The sequence below is a fragment of the Mobula birostris genome, chromosome 21, assembly GCF_030028105.1.
Source record: "Mobula birostris isolate sMobBir1 chromosome 21, sMobBir1.hap1, whole genome shotgun sequence".
NCBI classification, from domain to species: Eukaryota; Metazoa; Chordata; class Chondrichthyes; order Myliobatiformes; family Myliobatidae; genus Mobula; species Mobula birostris.
Window position 1 is genome coordinate 8,888,561 of NC_092390.1, and position 18,706 is coordinate 8,907,266.

At 38.1% G+C, this 18,706-nt stretch overlaps 1 protein-coding gene across 3 annotated transcripts in view; it reads right to left on the reverse strand.

The window, feature by feature from the left end:
• Window positions 1–496: 496 nt before the first annotated feature.
• arl3b (ADP ribosylation factor like GTPase 3b) overlaps window positions 497–18,706 on the reverse strand; it is a 31,642-nt gene continuing 13,432 nt past the window's right edge. The window contains exons 2-6 of one of the 3 annotated variants that reach the window (XM_072238915.1): window positions 17,488–17,631; window positions 10,814–10,930; window positions 8,950–9,000; window positions 6,924–7,101; window positions 497–4,794 (exon numbers count right to left, since the gene is read on the reverse strand). In XM_072238915.1, the coding sequence (XP_072095016.1) occupies window positions 4,673–4,794; window positions 6,924–7,101; window positions 8,950–9,000; window positions 10,814–10,930; window positions 17,488–17,631 (612 nt within the window). In that variant the 3' untranslated portion in view covers window positions 497–4,672. Of the gene's footprint in view, window positions 4,795–6,915; window positions 7,102–8,949; window positions 9,001–10,813; window positions 10,931–17,487; window positions 17,632–18,706 lie in introns of all 3 variants that reach the window. The other 2 variants (XM_072238916.1, XM_072238917.1) reach the window with 2 other exon arrangements.

The following is an 18,706-nucleotide window of genomic DNA, read 5'->3' on the forward strand; positions in this document are numbered from 1 at the left end:
TCCTTTCCTTTCCAGTCCCGAGATTTTGGCCCAAAATATCGACCATTTATTCCCCTCTATAAACGCCACCTGACCTGCTGCATTCCACCACCATTCTGTTTTGTCTGTTGCTCAAGATTTCCAGCATTTGCAAAATCCCTTGGTTATTTCTAAGCGGCATTTTTTTTTGTGAATTTAGTGATAAAATATTGGGATGGGAAGAAAGATACTCTAAATTACAAAATATAACTGACAGCTTTCTTTACAGCCAGAGTGAACAGATGATCATAGCTATTGGTAATCAGCAGTGGGAGAGGGCGTGGGGTAGTTTAAACTTCTTGGCAGATTTGGCAAACCTATTCATTCAGACTTTAAAACCCAAGCCTCACATCATTTAACCTCTTCTTTCTGATTCATATTATTATTGTAACTATGGTGCCAAATTGGATCATTGGGATATCACATTAAAAAATAGAAAAAGCAATGGGTGAACTAGAATGAAATCAATGCCATATCGAGATTTTTATTAAACAGTCTTTATTTCATGAACAAGACATTCTGCATTTGAATTACATGTACCGTGGGATCTATGACAAAATACCACATTCTTTATCTTTCAACAACTGTAAAGCTGGAAACAGTTGATAACACAGGAACAATATGAATTCAACCATGGAATATCTATAGCCAATGAAGAATGCAATGCTGACTGCATGTGAAAGGACTACAGGCATTTATACATTATCAACACAGACAAAAATAAAACACATGCTGTTTAAACTCCGGGGGGGGGGGGGGTGCAAGTTTAACAAGCACATATTGTGTTTTCTAAAAAGTGTGAATAGGAAGGAGCTGCATGAAAAAGAGAGGGTCATTTAAATTGACTGCAATGTGATTTTGTACAGCTTTAAAAGTACAATATCACTCACAGAGAATACATTGGGCAAAAAAAAACCAAAGTCATTATCCTCCTCAAAAAAGTTCAATGCTCAATAATATCCATTCCTCTTCTACCATCTTCACAATGACAACATTTACAAATGCAAATTGAAGAGAATATCAGTAAAAAGATAGATGGCAATAATGGGATTGGATCTGGAACCTGGATTTGATTGATTAGGGACAGAAGACTTCATCCATTAACCCTGATGGAGAATGCCAGTAGAAATCATGATAAGAATTTTTAGGTGCAGAAAAGAAGCATTTTCCCAGTTCAAAATTTGAGACCAACAGACTGCTGATTATCTATGCTGTCTGTAAATGGGTAGTAGTTGATTAAAATTGATTTGAACGGACAGGTCAAGGACTTTCTTCTGTTAAATATTGAGATGGCTTCTTTGAACACAGATGAAAAGAAATTGTTGTGTATATTAGAACCTTAATTATTAGTAGTTCAGTGACACAGATTCCCTTTCACTATAGCAGGACATGAGGGCTGTTCTCAGTTGCTATTGAAAACAAATTTAACTGTTCAGATTGGACTAAATAAAACAAATGACCTGAGGTTTTGGGGTGCAAAAGGTCAATGAACACCATCATATGTAAAGCATTTTGTAGATGCCTCTACAAGGAGTGAAATCCATTAAATTTAACTTTTATATTATGTGGATAAACTATGTTTTCATGTGTCATCTAGATGGGTATTAACTTTATCAAATTCCAAACTTCTAAATCATACTTGTGCAAGTGAACGTGGATATCTTCACAGACTCTCCCATGAAGCTTAGCAGCTATGTGATTGCATACAGCTGAGAGTTATTAATAATGATTAGTCATGCATTCAATTTGCAGAATGAAAAATAATAGTTTGAAATGAACAAAAGGTCATTAACTTCCTAGAGTAAAGAAATCACTAATCAAATGCACTTGCCATTTTTTAAAGCAATGGTCTGGCTGCTGTTTAATTCCAGTTTAAAGGTTTTCAGGGTTTGGACACTTACAAATTAATCTTAATCTAAGAAGCTTTAATCTCAAAAACCACTTTGTTATTGCCAAAAGGCTGATTGCTGAATTTAATCAGTGAAATTAGCACTTCAGCCTTCAAAGGACAGCTTGTCAGTGAACATTTGCTATTTTAATCCAGTGATAGCCATATCACCATTGGTGTTTTAATGTCATTGATAACATTGGTATATGCCAATTTCTAGAACCATGTGATCCATTTATTATGAAAACCTTTCACCACTGAATGGATCAAAACCTGCAAATAATTATGCCACTAAAGGAATTGATTGTCATAAAACAGCTGTGTTCCACTGTGAAAAATAAGTTCCTTCTCAGTGAGACAGAGAGAAGACTTGCCTTTGAATAATTTTTAGTAGCACGAGAAACAACTATATAAACTTATGTATGAAACATTCAGTGAGACAAACCATGCAGCATAGAATGGACTTTGATTAAAAAGTCAAGGAAGGTGCAAAACAGCATACTAGTAACAGGTCAAGTAACATGGTTAAATTGAGGTCCCATGAAGAAAGTCTTAAGTCATCTCTGACTTAAGCCAATTTCCATGGGAACAACCCTTTCTTTTAAATCATAACTAAGTTAATACTGATAGGAAAAAAAAAGTCAATTTAAAGCTCAGACTGCTTTGCTACAAGATATGTCTCCAGGTGCTGCACAACCATATAATAACATGTGAGTAACATGTGATATGTGTTGCATATAATAACATAACAGGTTTGACTTTTGACAATCAATGTCACAGTAATCTACATGCTGAGAAACTAGGTTGAACTGATTCATGACACAGATTGTAAGCTCTTAGAGATCTGTGACATCAACAATCATTTCCCATAGGATAAAAAGACAATTTGAACAATTTCTGGCACAACCTCAGCCGTCTTCAACTCTGCCAAGCTACACCGTTCTAAGGGTTCATAAAAAAATCATAAAGAGATAGAAATATATTGGAGTCAGAATAGATTTGCACAGTTAAGGAGATGAAATTTGGTGAGTGCTTTCATTTGCAATGTTAAGGCAGTCTAGGGATCATTGTCCAGAAAGCATTTTGGCTCCCACAGTTTAGGATGATGTCACTTAGCACATACACAGTAGTGTAATTCAGTCAGTTATAAACATGTTGAGAGAGCAAACAGGATATCCTTACCCACTGGGACAGACTAGGAAGCATTCCCAGCGAAGAGTAGTTAAAATCCAGAAAAATAATCTTAACGGTCTGATGAAGATTTCCAGCACATACACAGAACAACTAGTTCCTTTATTTTACTGAACACAACCATAATAATCTCATTTTTATTATTGTTCCTTTAATGGTTGCTTGACTGAGCACCAAGGATCAGTTTTCAGCTTCATAACTGCCAAGATTTATTCATGGATGGTGAGCTGTTTAATTACTAGCAAAAAAATAATGTGAATTTTTATCTGCAGGCAGGTTATCTGTTATAATCCAAGACTTGGTCTTGCTGGAAGTGCTCATTCTACCTCTCTAGTGTTAAAAGCCCCCAACTCTCCTCCTAACCCCATCATTTAAAATGCACCGACATTTTCTAGAAAGCTGGTTTCATTTATTGCAATAAATCTGCATTTAAACAAACCAGCACTAATGCAGGAAGAATATTCCGGACATATATACTTTAGTGTTGTGCCTCAAATAACCAAAAGAATGGTCAAAATTACAGCAAATAAATAATGTCAAAATATGTAGGTACCTCCATTGATAGAACACAATAGACAATCACAATGATAACACACCAAGCACTTGCTTTATGCCAGGGACCATTCCCCTAGGCCCTTGGCAGTAACTCCAATCTACTCTATTTCTATGGTTGGGCAGCTGCTTCCTCTCCAGCCTTTTAATGGCAAATCTGCTTGCAGCTCATTAATGAGGATTTAAAGCAGCCAAGCCTCAACGCTATAGACCTGCCGATCACTTGCTTTGCTGTTTCCTTATCTGTGAGAGGTGAAAATAAAATTCTCCTAAGAAATTGATTCCATAAACTTTGTTTGTGAAAGAAAATCAAGATAACTAAGGCAATTTATCAGTTGCATTTGGTCCATGTAAATTTGGATAGTTTCTAGTTAAACTCAGATTGTAAAAGAGCTTTTGGTAAATATTACTGCAGTTCTTTTGGCTGCATAATAAGCCTGAATTACACACACCAGCCCAAGCTAAAACCCTCATCTGTCTTGCACTTCCCCAGTTTAAGTTTAAACTACTGGTACACCAGAGCTCTGTGCATCCACAGAAGAAACAGACAGGAAAGTAATTCTTCAAAAAGCTGCATGGCAAACCATTCCAATTAAAATATATATTTAATTGTATATTGCAAAGTGGAAAAAGTTCCCTACGAAGGGCAAAAGTCAGCAGAATCTGAAATACAGAGGACAATGGTTCACCTGCACAAATGTCCTATAAAAAGAAACGTTAAGTTTGGGAGGAGAGAAAACAGCCAACAACTGTGATTATTTTTTTTTCTTAAAGCTTCTAGCAAAGAAAATGAGGGCATGTCCCACAAGAGTTATCACACATCAGTCCATGCGGCTTACAGCACACTGCATTCAGAAGGATCGTTCAAACTGCATGGAATGATGGATTGCAGCAACATTCACAAGACATGTACAGTATTTATAAAAGGATTCCAAAAATTCAGGTAGTGTACTGGAGATACATTACTCCCAACGCCACTTCTGGCTTCATAGCTAAAATTGTGAATAGTGGAGGAGAATTTGGTCAGGAACAATTAATTATCATCATCAAATCAGAAATGGTCCATCTGGTTCCTTCCATGGCGCTTGGAGGGGTTTTTATTTCTTCTTTGAATTGACATTTTTGCAGACCCAATGCATCCCATCCTGGAACAAAATTGCAAAATTTTAACAAACAACATACACATTTCAAACATTGGAACCAAGGCTTGAAATCTGACAGTACTTTTCACGTCTCCTAATTTTAGCAATATAGATGTTGTGCGTAGTGGGAGCATGACAGGGAATGAGCTGATCAAAATTCTGCTCCTTTTCATACCTTCATGCCATGATTTACATTTTTGAATTATAAACATATTTATTTTAATTTGGAAGTAATCCTTAAGAGTTTGAAAGCCATTGAATAGGAGCCAAACTTTTTTTAAAAAATTGTTGATTGTTATGAGTTAACATTCAGGTCAATGATCTATTATTGAAACCGAGAAGTGCTAGAGATAAATAGGTAATAAGATGCAAAGATAGAGAGCAGGGAAGGAGAGAACAAAAGGAAACATTTGTGATGGAAGAAGGCAGAATTGAACCATTTAGAGTCATAGAGTTTTGGAGCAAATACAGCATGGATAAATCCCTTCGGCCCAACTAATCCATGCAAACCACAGTGCTCACCCAGCTAGTCTCTATTTCTCTCTAAGTTCTATCATTCCATGTACCTATCCAAGAGCTTCTTTAATAATATTGTATCTGCGTCAACCACTTCTCCACTGTAGCTTGTTTCATATACTCACCACTCTCCAAGTGAAAAGTTGCCCCTCAGGTCCATTTAAAACATTTCCCCTCATACCCTAATCTATGCCCTCACACAAAATAATGGAGGAACTCAGCCGGCCAGGCAGCATCTATGGATAAGAGTGCAGTCGATGTTTTGGGCTGAGACCCTTCAGCATAACCTTCAAAAGAGTCCTGCTGAAGGGTCTCAGCCCAAAATGTCGACTGCACTCTTCTCCATGATTGCTGCCTGGCCTGCTGAGTTCCTCCAGCATTTTGTGTGTGTGTTGCTTGGATTTCCAGCATCTGCAGATTTTCTCTAATCTATGCTCCCTAGATTTGGACTTCTGTACCCTGTGGAAAAGACTATGATTGTCCACCTATCTAAACCTCTCATTATTTTAAATATTCTGTAAAGTTGTCCCTCTTTCTCCAATTTTCCAAGAAATAGAGACCTAGACTGGCCATCCTCTCCCTAAATGGGCTCTCTAGTCCTCGCAACATCCTGATACATCTTTTCTGCATTCTTTCCAGTTTCACCATGACTTTCCCTATAACAGAGTAACCAAACTGTACACAGTACTCTTGGTGAGGCCTCACAAATGACTTGTACATCTACAACATCATTTCTCCAATTCAAAGATAATGAAATCTGCAGCTCAGTATCCGAGTGTTCCAGAGTGAGGAAGTAAGCTACCTGGTTCACTGACTCTTGCCCAAAATGCTTCCCAGGGCTACAGGGTCATACACAAAGGTTATACACATAGCAAGAGGGGTAAAGTTCTTTAGCCAGAGGATGGTGAATCTGTGGAATTCATTGCGGCTGTTGGATGTATTTAAGGCTGAGATTGGTAGGTTCTTGATTAGTCGGTGTGAAATGTTATAGGGAAAAGGGGTTGAGGAGAAAATATATCAGCCATGATGAAATAGCGGAGCAGACTTAATGACTGAATGACCTAATTCTGCCCCTACATGTTATGGTAATATTGTCCAGGAAAAGACACAAACATTAGACTCCAAAATGTTAAATGTCAGATGATGGATACAGATCTCAATTTATACTGGAAATGAAAATGCCTTGTAATCAGTCAGGCCAATGTTGCACTCTACAGACCCAATTTGTTCTGTCCAAGATTTAACAAATGAAAGTCTTTTTCAATTGCTATCCCAACAAGGGCTATTGCAGTGGGGAAAGAGAGCAACTTACTCAGTATAACCAACCTGATGCATTAGTAATTGTAAATCACCAAGGCAATAATGAGTGCAATAAATAGTTAATTTTTCACGTATACTGCTTAATATCAATGAATAATAGTAAAAAAAATAAATCAGGGAACTCACATCCTTAGGGTCAAGAAAGTTGAATAATCTAAAGTTTGTTATCTGTAAGAAACCCTCACTAACCTAGCACAGTAATTCAAGATTAACAAAGAAAAGGGATTACACATTTACTTCAACAAAATAAAGAATCTGTTTAATACAAGGAAAGTGATGATGGCACACCTGTATACCTTCTCCTGTGAGTGCAGAACAAGACTGGATTTGCCAAACACGGTCACGAATTGTATGCAGGTTCAGCCCCTCAGCTATCTCAGATGCTGGGGCAGCTGTCAGCAAATCTTGCTTGTTGGCAAAAACAAGAACAGCAACACCGCTCAGTTTTTCTTCATCTAATAGCTCAGCCAGCTCCTGAATACCAATTCAAGTGAAAAAAACATTACCTTAGATCTTCAAATCTATTTCAAACAATGGAATTTAGAAAGTTAAAAAAAGCTAAAAACTTGGGGGTCTGTTCCTAACCTTCTGAAGTCCTAAGAATCTCATTCCAATTGTCAATACAATCTTTGAAGCCAATTACCCTACATAAACAAACAGATTGGGGTTTGGTCTTTTGAAACGGTGTGTTATATGCATATATGTGCTGAAATACCTTAATGTATGCAAGAAATTCTTAAGCTATTTAGTGAAAATAGTCAGCTCTATCTTGGGTACTAGCCTACAAAGTACCCAGGAGATCTTCCAGGAGCGGTGTCTCAGAAAGGCAGCATCCATTATTGAAGACCTCCAGCACCCAGGGCAAGCCCTTTTCTCACTGTTACCATCAGGTAGGAGGTTCAGAAACCTGAAGGCACACACTCAGTGATTCAGGTACAGCTTCTTCCCCTTTGCCATCCGATTCCTAAATAGACACTGAACCCTTGAACACTACCTCACTTTTTAAATATATATCATTTCTGTTTTTTGCATGATTTTTAATCTACTCAGTATACTTATACTGTTATTTATTTATTTAGTATTAGGTCCCTTTTAGGTAGGGACATGTTCGGCACAACCCTGTGGGCCGAAGGGCCTGTATTGTGCTGTAGGTTTTCTATGTTTCCATGTGTTGCATTGAACTGCTGTTTCTATGTTAACAAATTTCACGACACATGCCGGTGATAATAAACCTGATTCTGATTCTGAAAATGAAGTTAGAATCAGTCTATATTTAATATTTTGGCTATGGATGCAGATATACATTAAAACCCTAATTTATTTTTCTGACTGAGACATTTGCTTGATTATACAATATGACAAATTTGCATTTGGAACTGCTGATTTTATTTTCATCTTTACCCTCCCTGGCTTGGTGCTAACTCCTGAAAATTCTTTTGCCATTCTTGCCAAGCTTTAAAATGTTTGTTTTTTTTTAAATAAATTCTTCCCCCTCAATCATGTTGAAATCTTTGTATTTTTACTATAGAGTATATTTGTCTAACTATTAAAGTGGTAAAACGTACCAGGTACCTCACAGATCTTTTAATTTTTGATGTGTTTCACAGAAATAAAAAAAAAGTGCCAGCTGGCCCTTCAGAATCTGTTTTATCATTCAATATTATCACGGCTAATCATTTCTCCCAATACTATGTTCCCTCTCTCTTCCTGTACCCCTTGACACAGTTGTGGTTAGAAATTCATTAACAGCCTGTTTCTGACAGTCCAACAAATTTTAAAGGTTCACCACCTTCTAGAGTCAAGAAATTTCCCCTCATCTCAGTCTTATATCTTTTGTCCTTAACCTGTTGCAGTTACTCCAACCAGAGGAAATATCCATTCCACAATCAAGTTCAGAGTTTTCTAAATTTCAATTAAATTCCTTTCATTCTGCTAAACCAGTTGACTCGGTTTTTTAAAATGTCTTCTGATATGGCAGTTCAACCACCCCAGAAATCAGTATGGTTAAAAGAATATGAACCCAATCTCTTAGAATCTAGAGGTGAATTGGCTCTGAAGATCGCAGAAGCTTTTGGAATGGGATCCTTGGTGTGCTAGGATATTCTTAGTATAAAATTCTGCATCAATATATAGCAATAATGACCAGAAGAGAGCCAAGGATTTCTTGGTGACTGATTATTACTGAACATCCACTGTCACTCACTCAGCTTTGCTGTAGGCTAGTTTTCAGAACAGCTACGGTATTACAGAGTAAATGTGTGACATATCATGGATTGATGCAGCCGTGTATAACCTTTCAGGAGGAAAATTAAAGCCAGTTACCTGTCCCGTTTCCTCAAATCTTTTGCGGTCTGCACTGTCAATGACATAGATCTGGGAAGAAAGGTGCAATTCGCAAACATTAAAAACCTGCATATATATAGCATACCTCAGGAACTTTCCAGGACATTCCAAATCTACTCATGGATAATAAAGTACTTTCAAGACGTAATCTCTGTTGTAAAGTAGGAAACATAGCAATTGATTGCTCACAGTAAAATCCACTCTTGCGTGGAGGACTTTGGTTTAAAGATGCATATGAAACTTTAATATTTCATCATGCCCTTAGATCTACAATGAAGCAGGGGTTGGCTTATTTTTAACATGTTTCTGGAGTGGGAAGCCACAACCAAATTGCTGATTGAAGCATAAAGTAGCTGCCATATCATTCATAGACATATATTCCTAGGTAACATAATCATAGATACTCCTAGGCAAAAAGCTGGTGATTAAAATTTCCAAATTTGATGTGATAAAATTAGCAAACATTACATTACGAAATTAGAAAATGCTGAGTTTAACCCCAAAGCAATGATGTCACTTTAACAATAGAGTCATAGAGTACTACAAAACAGAAACAGGCTCTATGGCCATCTAATCCAACCAAACTAGTATTTTGCATAGTCCCATTGACCTTCACCTGGATCATAGCCCTCCATACCTCTCCCACCCATGTACTTATTCAAACTTCTCTCAAATGTCGAAATCAAACCCGCATCCACCACATCTGCTAGTAGATTGTTCCACACTGTCACCAAGCTCTGAGTAAAGAAGCTCCCCCCATCCCCATTTCCCAATAAACATTTCACCTTTCACCATTACCCACAACCGCTCGTGGAAAAACCCTGCTTGTATTTACCCCATCTATACTCTTCATAATTTTATATACCTCTAGCAAATCTCCCTTCATTCTCCTAAACTCCAGAGAACAAAGTGCTAACCTATTCAACTGATCCCTTTAACCCAGGTCCTCAAGTACCAGAAATATGCATGTAAATTTTCTCTGTACGGTTTTAATCCTATTGATATCTTTCCTGTAGGGAGGTGACCAGAACTGTACACAGTACTCTTCATTTGGCCTCACCAACCTCTTCAACATCCCAACTCCTGTACTTGATTTTTGAAGGCCAATGGGCCGAAAATTCTCTTTGCAACTCTATCTACCTGCGATCCATTGGAAAATACATTGTTTTGACAAATAAAGCTTCAAAGCACTGTTATTTATTTTGAAAAGAGAAACCACCATCTAGTGGGTTTATTTTGCACTTCTCTGATTGGATATTAGAGTGAAACACAGCAAGTCATTCAGAGCAACAACATTAAAGTGGGAGAAATCCAATTTCTAGGCAAATATTTTGCTAACTGTGGAAGTTGCAGTGGCATTGCAATTTGCCCATCGCCACAATAGGTCTACAGCAGATGTAATCTCAGTAGCTCTTCACACAGCCTTAGATCACCTGGACAATACAAATCCCTATGTCAGGATGCTGTTCATTGACTATAGCTCAGCATATAACACCATCATTCCCACAATCCAGATCAATAAGCTACAGAACCTAGGCCTCTGTACCTCCCTCTGCAATTCTAACGGGAAGACCACAATCTGTGTGGATTGGTAATAACATCTCCTCGCTGACAATTCTGATAATGTTTCTGAAATGTTGCCAAAGCATTTTCAGTCACTGTTTGGAATAATCAGTGATAGATTCAACTGTTCTTCAAAGCCATTATCACTTAACTAGTTAACAAATAATGATTAAGAACTTATACATGAAGTTGATAAGAAGAGAAAAGGAATGGCAGCTCTATGGAATGAGTAGAATTTAAAAGGGCATATAGAAAGATGTAATAAATATGTGCTACTCACAAGAACATCAGTATTTTCAAAGTAGTTCCTCCAGTATGGTCTAATTTTTCGCTGTCCTCCGATGTCCCACACATTTAACTTGAAACCTTGCGACTGCACACTTTTGATATTAAATCCCTAAGAAAGCAACAATGGTTTGTTTTTGAAGTCTGTTCCTGTGCAGGTTTCAAGTGCCCTACATAGATTTCATAAGAAAAATGCCTTCTACGGTTATACCAGGGTTTTTAAACAGAAGGGAATCCAAAAATGTTTCTCTCACGTGCAAGCAATAAATTGGATACTAAGTCAAAAGAGCTATTAGAAGACATAATCTAAAGCATTGTCAAAGCAGTGCAACTTAACAAGGTGAGAGAAAGATGAAAAGGCAGATGGCAATCAAAGGAATTCCAGAATTCCTGTGTGTTTTATGAAAACAAAATCAGCAAGAAAATAAAAAAAATGGAGAGCAGCTGGTGTGAATCGACAGGCACATGAGACAGGAAGCAAAGGAATTAAAAAACTGCAACCAGGATACAGTTACAGATAAGACAGAACAACACTGAGAGCGAGTGCAAACAAAAACAAAAAAATTATAAATTTAAAAACTGGCAAAACAGAAGCCAACAGGAATTGCTGTAAAAAGTGAACAGGTCACAATGCATGAGTGTTTTGTGTCAACTAAAATTCACAGAAGGCACTGATAGGATAGAAAGCTTTGTGGCCAGGTTTACAGATGATGAACAGATAGGTGAAGGGGCAGGTAGTGCTGAGGAAGCAAGGAGTCTGCAGAAGATCTTAGAAAGAATGGGAGACTGGGCAAAGAAATAGCAGAACAGAGTGCGGTCATGGACTTTGGTGGAAGTTATGAAGGCATAGACCATTTTCTAAACAGGGAGAGAATTTAAAAAATCAGAGGCACGAAGGACTTGGAAGTCATTGTGCAGGACTCCCTAAAGGTTAACTTGCAGGTTGAGTGGGTGGAAAGGAAGCCAAATGCAAAGCTAGCATTCATTTCACAAGCACTACAATAAAAAAGCAAGTATTTGATGCTGAGGCATTATAACACATTGGTTAGACAACACTTGGAGTCTTGTTAGCAGTTTTGGGTCCCATATCTAAGAAAAGGTGTGCTGTCATCGGAGAGGAAGTTCACGAGAATGATTCCAAAATGAAAGGGTTAACGTATGAGGAGCATTTAATGTCAATGTACTTGCTGGAGTTTACAAGAATGGTGGGTGCGGAGCGGGGAAGGAGAAGGTATCTCACTGAAACCTATTGAACATTGAAAGGTTTAGGTAGAGTGGATGTAGAGAGGATCTAGGACCAAAAAGACACCCTCAGAATAGAGAGACATCGATGGAGGAGAAGATGGCGGCACGACGCAGCTCGCAGCGGCCACTCCAGTGGTGATGTCTGTTATTTGTCAAGTAGGGTGCCGTGCACAATCCTGATTTGATGGGGACAGATGTGAGAGCACGGAGGAACATCTGGAGAAACTTCTGAAATGCCTGCTTCACTGCTGCTGCTACCGTGTGGTCCAGAATCTCTGGAGGGGAAGGCCCCAAGTCCTCGGTTTTGCTTGTTGCTCGGCAGTCAGGGCGGGGTCTAAGCGCCTGGCAGAGGATGGTGCTCGGAGAGGCTGTGTCGAAGGGGCTGGTCGGAGGTTCGAAGTTTTCGGACAGACTCAGAATGTGCTGCAGTCGGGTGCTTCCAATGGTGCTGCATCGGCAAGTTTGTGGCGCTTGGAGGTTCATGGCGGGGAGAGTTCCTCCCTTCTGCCGTCTGCGTGAGATGATGAGGCTATCGGGACTTTGAGACTTTTTTTTTTTACCATGCCCATGGTCTGCTCTTTATCAAATTACGGTATTGCTTTGCACTGTTGTAACCATATGCTATAATTATGTGGTTTTGTCAGTTTTAGTCTTGGTTTGTCCTGTGTTTCTCCTGATATCATTCTGGAGGAACGTTGTATCATTTTTTAATGCATGCATTTCTAAATGACAATAAACGAGGACTGAGTGTCCTCATAATCTAATCTAATTTAGAACAGATAAGAGGAGGAATTTCTTTAGCCAGAGGGTGGTGAATCTGTGGAATTCATTGCCACAGATGGCTGTGGAGGCCAGATCACTGGATAAAGTAGAGGTTACAGGGAAAAGACAGAAGAGTAGGGTTTAGTGGGATAATAAATCAGCCAAAATGGAATGGCAGAGAAGAGTCAATTGGCCGAATAATCTAATTCTGCTTCTGTCTCATGGTTTTATGGTGTTATGATAGCTGGACTAGAGGTACCAATCTGCTTATTGCTATGTTGGTGCATATATGCACTTGCAGCCTGGCCTTAGCAATGAATTACTATAATCAAAATACTTATTTTGACAGGAATTATTCAGTGCCAATGATATATTAAAAAGTTCACACATTTTAATTTGGTTTGCAAAGAACCATAACAATTACATCCACCTCAAATACATTTTAAATGTAAAACAAACAGAATGAAGAGAATCCGCACTGAATTGCATAGCCCAAGTTATCTAAACAGCTTACTTGAAATTAGAATTGGTTTAGTATTATCACATATTTCAAGTTACAGTGAAAATCTTTTGTTTATGTGCCATCCAGACTGATCGTTCTATATTCAGTTCATTAAGGTTGTATAAAAGAAGAATACAGAATACAGAATGTAGATCTTACAGTTAGAGGGAAAGCAGTACAAATTGACTAATAAAGTGTAAGGGCCATGTTGAGGTAGACTGAGAGATCAAGAGTTCATCTCTTTTGCAGAACTTACTCTCTCCTTGGCATTATGGGGGTGGCAAAGAGCCATCAGGACCACCACAGAGGCTGCTGGGACACAAGCTGAGGCCTGATCAACCCTGACTCAGTTGTCTGGGCCAGGGTGTCTGATGTTGAAACACCCAGATTTACATCACTCTTGCTGTCTCCCAGCACATCCTAGGATGTATCTCAGCATCTCATAAAAGAGATCAGTTGGTCTTAAAGTAGCAGGATAGGTACGTGTTTTCACGCTTTTGAACCTGCTGCCAGACTGGAAGGTGGTAGTGGGGTTGGGATGGGGGAGGGTGATAAAAAGATTATACAATGTAATTTTCAACCTGTAGTTCATCATATATGTGTGTAATCTCTATGTTCTGTGGGAACTGACTGTGAATCACACGAATAAATATCAGAACAAGTTCACTGTTTGTCTAGGCCATTTTCAGCACCAATATATGATATTATCTTGAGGCAGGGTATTCTCTATGATTTCTTTGCACAAAGGGAGTCATAAATGATGCATGATTAATCTGAGGCTGTAGATTAATCATTTTTGGAATGAAAAGTTTATGGTATTTGATAAAATGATTATCTGCTTAATACAGTAGCTGGTAGAAGGTTGTGGAAAAGGTTCTACCCAGCTGAGTTGCAAAATTGCTCTCCTTACACCAGAGAACCTCAGCACAGAACATACTTTCTACTTTGAAATAGCAATTTTAGAATCACAGTACTTGAATTGTCGTCAATCAACTTTAAAATGGCAATTTAGCCCACACTAAAATTCCAAAAATGAAATCATTAGTACTTATTTTAATCTACAGAATGTTTTAAAATAGAGATTTAATATAAACTTAAAGATTTCACAGTAGTGAAAGTATGTTTCTCCTACTGCACAACCAACTGATCCAAGACTATAACCATCACCCAGCTCTGAATTCTGTCCACAAAGATAGACCATGTTCCTTTATTTTCAGCTCTCATTTAAGATTCTTACATATAAAATTGTTGTTGCTGCATATTACATGCCAAGTAACACTAAACCACTTGGAATACTACATGTGGTAAGGAGCAGGAGTGGCATAGACAGGATAGAGTCAGGAGACCAGTCAAGGTAAGAGATTGCTAGTCCAGAGGAACTCTTGAGGATAAGGAGACAGGAAAGACCCATTTGAACATTTTGGGGAAAGGCTGAATGAGCTAGCAATTTTCTCTTTGGAGTGAAGGGAGATGAGACATGACTTGAGAAAGGTTTTCAAGATGATTAGAGGCATTGTTCAAGTAGATAACCACAGACATTTCCCCAAGACAAAAATGGCTAATAGCAAGGGACATAAGATTAAGGTGATTGAAGGAAAGAGATGTTGTGTTGTTTTTTTAACAGCCAGTGGTGAGTACATAGAATGCCTGCCAGAGGTGCCAGACACTTTAGGGGCATTTACTTAACTTGTAGAGAGGCACAAGGGTGATAAAATAGGATGGCTATGTAGGAAGGAAGGTTAGATTGATATTAGAGTAAGTTAAGAGGTAGAAAGAAAGAATATCATGAACAAAGGACAAAAATAGTTAAAATAATAAAGGCTTGAATCACGCAAAGAGATTTGATATTATCACTAGAGTGATCACAAGAACAAAGTCATACAGCAGAGAAACAGACCCTCCAGTCCATGATGTCCACATTAGCCATCAACTACCTGTCTATAATAATCCCATTTATCGCTACTTGGCTTGGAACGGTAGCCATGAACAGTTTGGATAGCATCCAATTTGAAGAAAACACTGCCACTGCCTGTCAAGAGTCTGTACATTCTCCCTGAGACTGCATGGGTTTTCTCCAGGTGTTCTGGTTTCCTCCCACATACTGGTTGGTTTTCCTCCCACATACTGGTTGGTAGGTTAATCAGTCATTTAAGTTGTCCCGTGATTAAGCTAGGATTAAATTGGAGGATTTGCTGGGCAGTGCAGCTCAAAGATCTGGAAGAGACTGCTCTGTATTGAATTTCAATAAGTAAACAAATAAAGTTATTTGCAATCCTTCTTATACCAAAATGCAGCTTTGCTCTTTTTGGACCCCTGCAGAGGAAAACACATCCATAATATGTTACTCCAAAGTAGAAACAACGGCCCAGTAAATCATCCCTCAGTCCAGGATTCATCTAATGCTACAGATATAACTACAGTAAGGAAGCATACGTTGGAAGTGAGGCTAGCAGTTGTGCAAGTTGTCATGTAGCACTAACGTTATGCTGAGCTCAGTTTATTTTTCTGGCAGGATTCTTTGGTCCTACAAGCACATGATAAATAATAAACATAAAAAGACAAACAGGAAATTAATAAAAAAGCATCTAAAATAAGCAGCACCAATGAGCAAATCTATGTAACTTAAAATATTTCCAAAATACAGAATTCAATTGATAGTTACAGATTTTTAAATAATCTTGAGGTGGTTATCAAATAACAGCTTTCCAAAAAAAGGCACTATAGTTACTTGGGCTTGCCAACTGAGCTCAAGAATTGAAAACACCACAAATGACCTTCAGAGTATAAATATCAAACCGCCCAGTGTAATAAATCATAGTGGCTTGGTGCTGTTTGTTCACAGGGATCCAATTAATTCCATTTTCAATTAGATATTGTTAAAAGCTCAAGCAGCAGTATTACAAACAGCAATACCTCAGAAAATAGAGAGGATGGGACAGTTATGGAAGAGACATAGGGGTATGAGGAAATTATATTCCTCTGACTGTTGCTGAGAGAGTAGATTAAGCAAATTATGGCACACAATGAAGCTATCTCACTACCAGTGGCTTTCTCATTAAAAATTTCAGCTCTCAAAATCGGTATTCATAAAGCATAAAGCAGCCAGTTCAAGATTCACTAACATAGAACACTACCGACAAGTGCAAACTGTTTGGCCCACACAGTTGTGCAGACCTTTTAACTCACACTAAGAGCAATCATTTCTCTATCATCCATGTGCATATCTAAGAATTTTCTAAATGCCCATAATGTATCTGCCTCTACCATCACCCACGGCAGGGCATTCCATGTAGCCACCACTGTGTAAAAAAAAATCAACCTCCAACATCCACCTTATACTTCTGTCTAATCACCTTAAAATTGTGCCTTTTCAGTCAAATATTTGATCAAATACTTAATATTTAATAAAATGAAAGACCTTGATCAAATAATTCAGCAGATAGTATTTTCTGTGCTTCTAGCTATAGTGAACATCAGGAGCACACATGGGAACACAGCAGGGAACAAATCCATTCCAGCATACTGCACAAAGCTTTTTCTGCTCCCTCTTGTAGTTTTTTTTCTCTTGATGCTTAGGATACTGATATATAATATGCAAATTACTTAAGTATTAAAATGCATTAGATGGATGCCAGTAGCACCCAAAACAGTACTTGTACGACAGAAAATAACTCCAAATCATATATTTTAATGAATGTTTAAAAGAATTAACTTCATCACAGTGAAGGATATCGCTGTTGCAGTCATTGCTGTTAGCATGGTTGCAGATAGGTATAATATGGTCAGATCTCAGTTAAATCTTCAAATATTCTGCCTTAGTAATATTGAAATACATGCAGATTAATTTAGATTTCCACACCTACGATTCAGTGGTATCCATTCAGCAGGTACTCACACCTATGATTCATTATCCCTAATGAAGTAACCAATCTAATAATGAAACAGTCCAATTTTCCGCTATCGGCCTCTTGCCTTGAAGTGCTCAACCAAGGTGGCTAAAATTGGTACACACTGGACCTTCCTTCCCATCAGCAAGGGGTAAAGAATTTCTATTTCACCAGTCTGGGCTATATTTTAACCCAGGTCCCAATCCTTTGTAACATTTAATTTGCTCTTTTTACACATTCAAAATATGAAATTTGTAGCTGTGTCTCAATTACCTGTGTAGGTGTGATGTGACTAATGTCTTCTGAAGCCAACTGTTTGAGTAATGTTGTTTTCCCTGCATTGTCCAAACCTAGAAGGAGTATTCTAACCTCCTGATCAGGGGCACTCTTCAATTTCCGCAGTATTGACAGCAAACCCTAAAAGAAGAAACAGCATTGGTCACTCTTAGCTGTATCTACAGCTGTACATTTCCACCCCCCCACCCCCCACAGTTCCCCTCCCAACTAAGGAAGTTCCTATATACTGCTGAGTAAACTGCTGTCGGTTTTTGTTTTACAGTTATTCAACAACCTCAGTTAGCAGTAGATAAGGCTAAGGATAAATCAAAAACTGCAGATACTGAATATCTGAAATAAAAAGGAAATACTGAAAACACTCAGCAGATTAAGCCATAGCTGTGGAGAGAAAATCATTTTACAATGAAGACATTCTTCTACATTTGGCATGCAATCATGCTGTTTAGTTTAAAATCTCCACTGTGATGTAGAAACACACATGAACAAATCCACGTTACCCACCTGCTTTTCTTTAAAAGTCAGTGTTATGATAAACCCTCACTGCTACAGACTCCCACTAATTCTTTCCCAAAGACAAAGTACCTTCTCATCCCTACTCTTCTCTGCCAACTAAAAACTATCCTTTTTTTCCCCACCTTTTTTTAATGCCATTAATCAAGGAGTCTGTAGACCCCAGGTTGGGAATCATGTTTAAGGAAAAGTAGTAGCATTATTTATGTGGTTTTATGATCAGCATCATTTTTTCATTCCAGAAGTTGAAACTTGTGCAATGATCTGGCTTCTCAATTTTTAAGTGACATATTTTAGAATATTTACCTAAAGAGGCAATAACTTGGCATTACATTATTGAAGTATGGAAAGAAGGACTTGGGCATGTTCAAGGAAAACTTTATCAGCCACACAATGCCGGGGATTTGGACTGTTTGCCTAAAATGGCAGTAAAGGTACAGTAGAAACACTTAATCACAATTAAAAATCAACATTTCTGCTGTACTTTGCTGTAACTCACAAAGTGACTGGTTTAAAAGTGGAAAAGCAGACAGGGTAGAAGACAATTCTTAGGTTAGCAGGGACACAAATATAGTTTCCCCATATTTTTTTCCTGGAAGTATTTTTGCCCATTTAATTTTCTCCATCTTACCGTATCTCTCAGGTGATTAAATTCACATACAACACAGTAAGTTTGCTTTAAAAA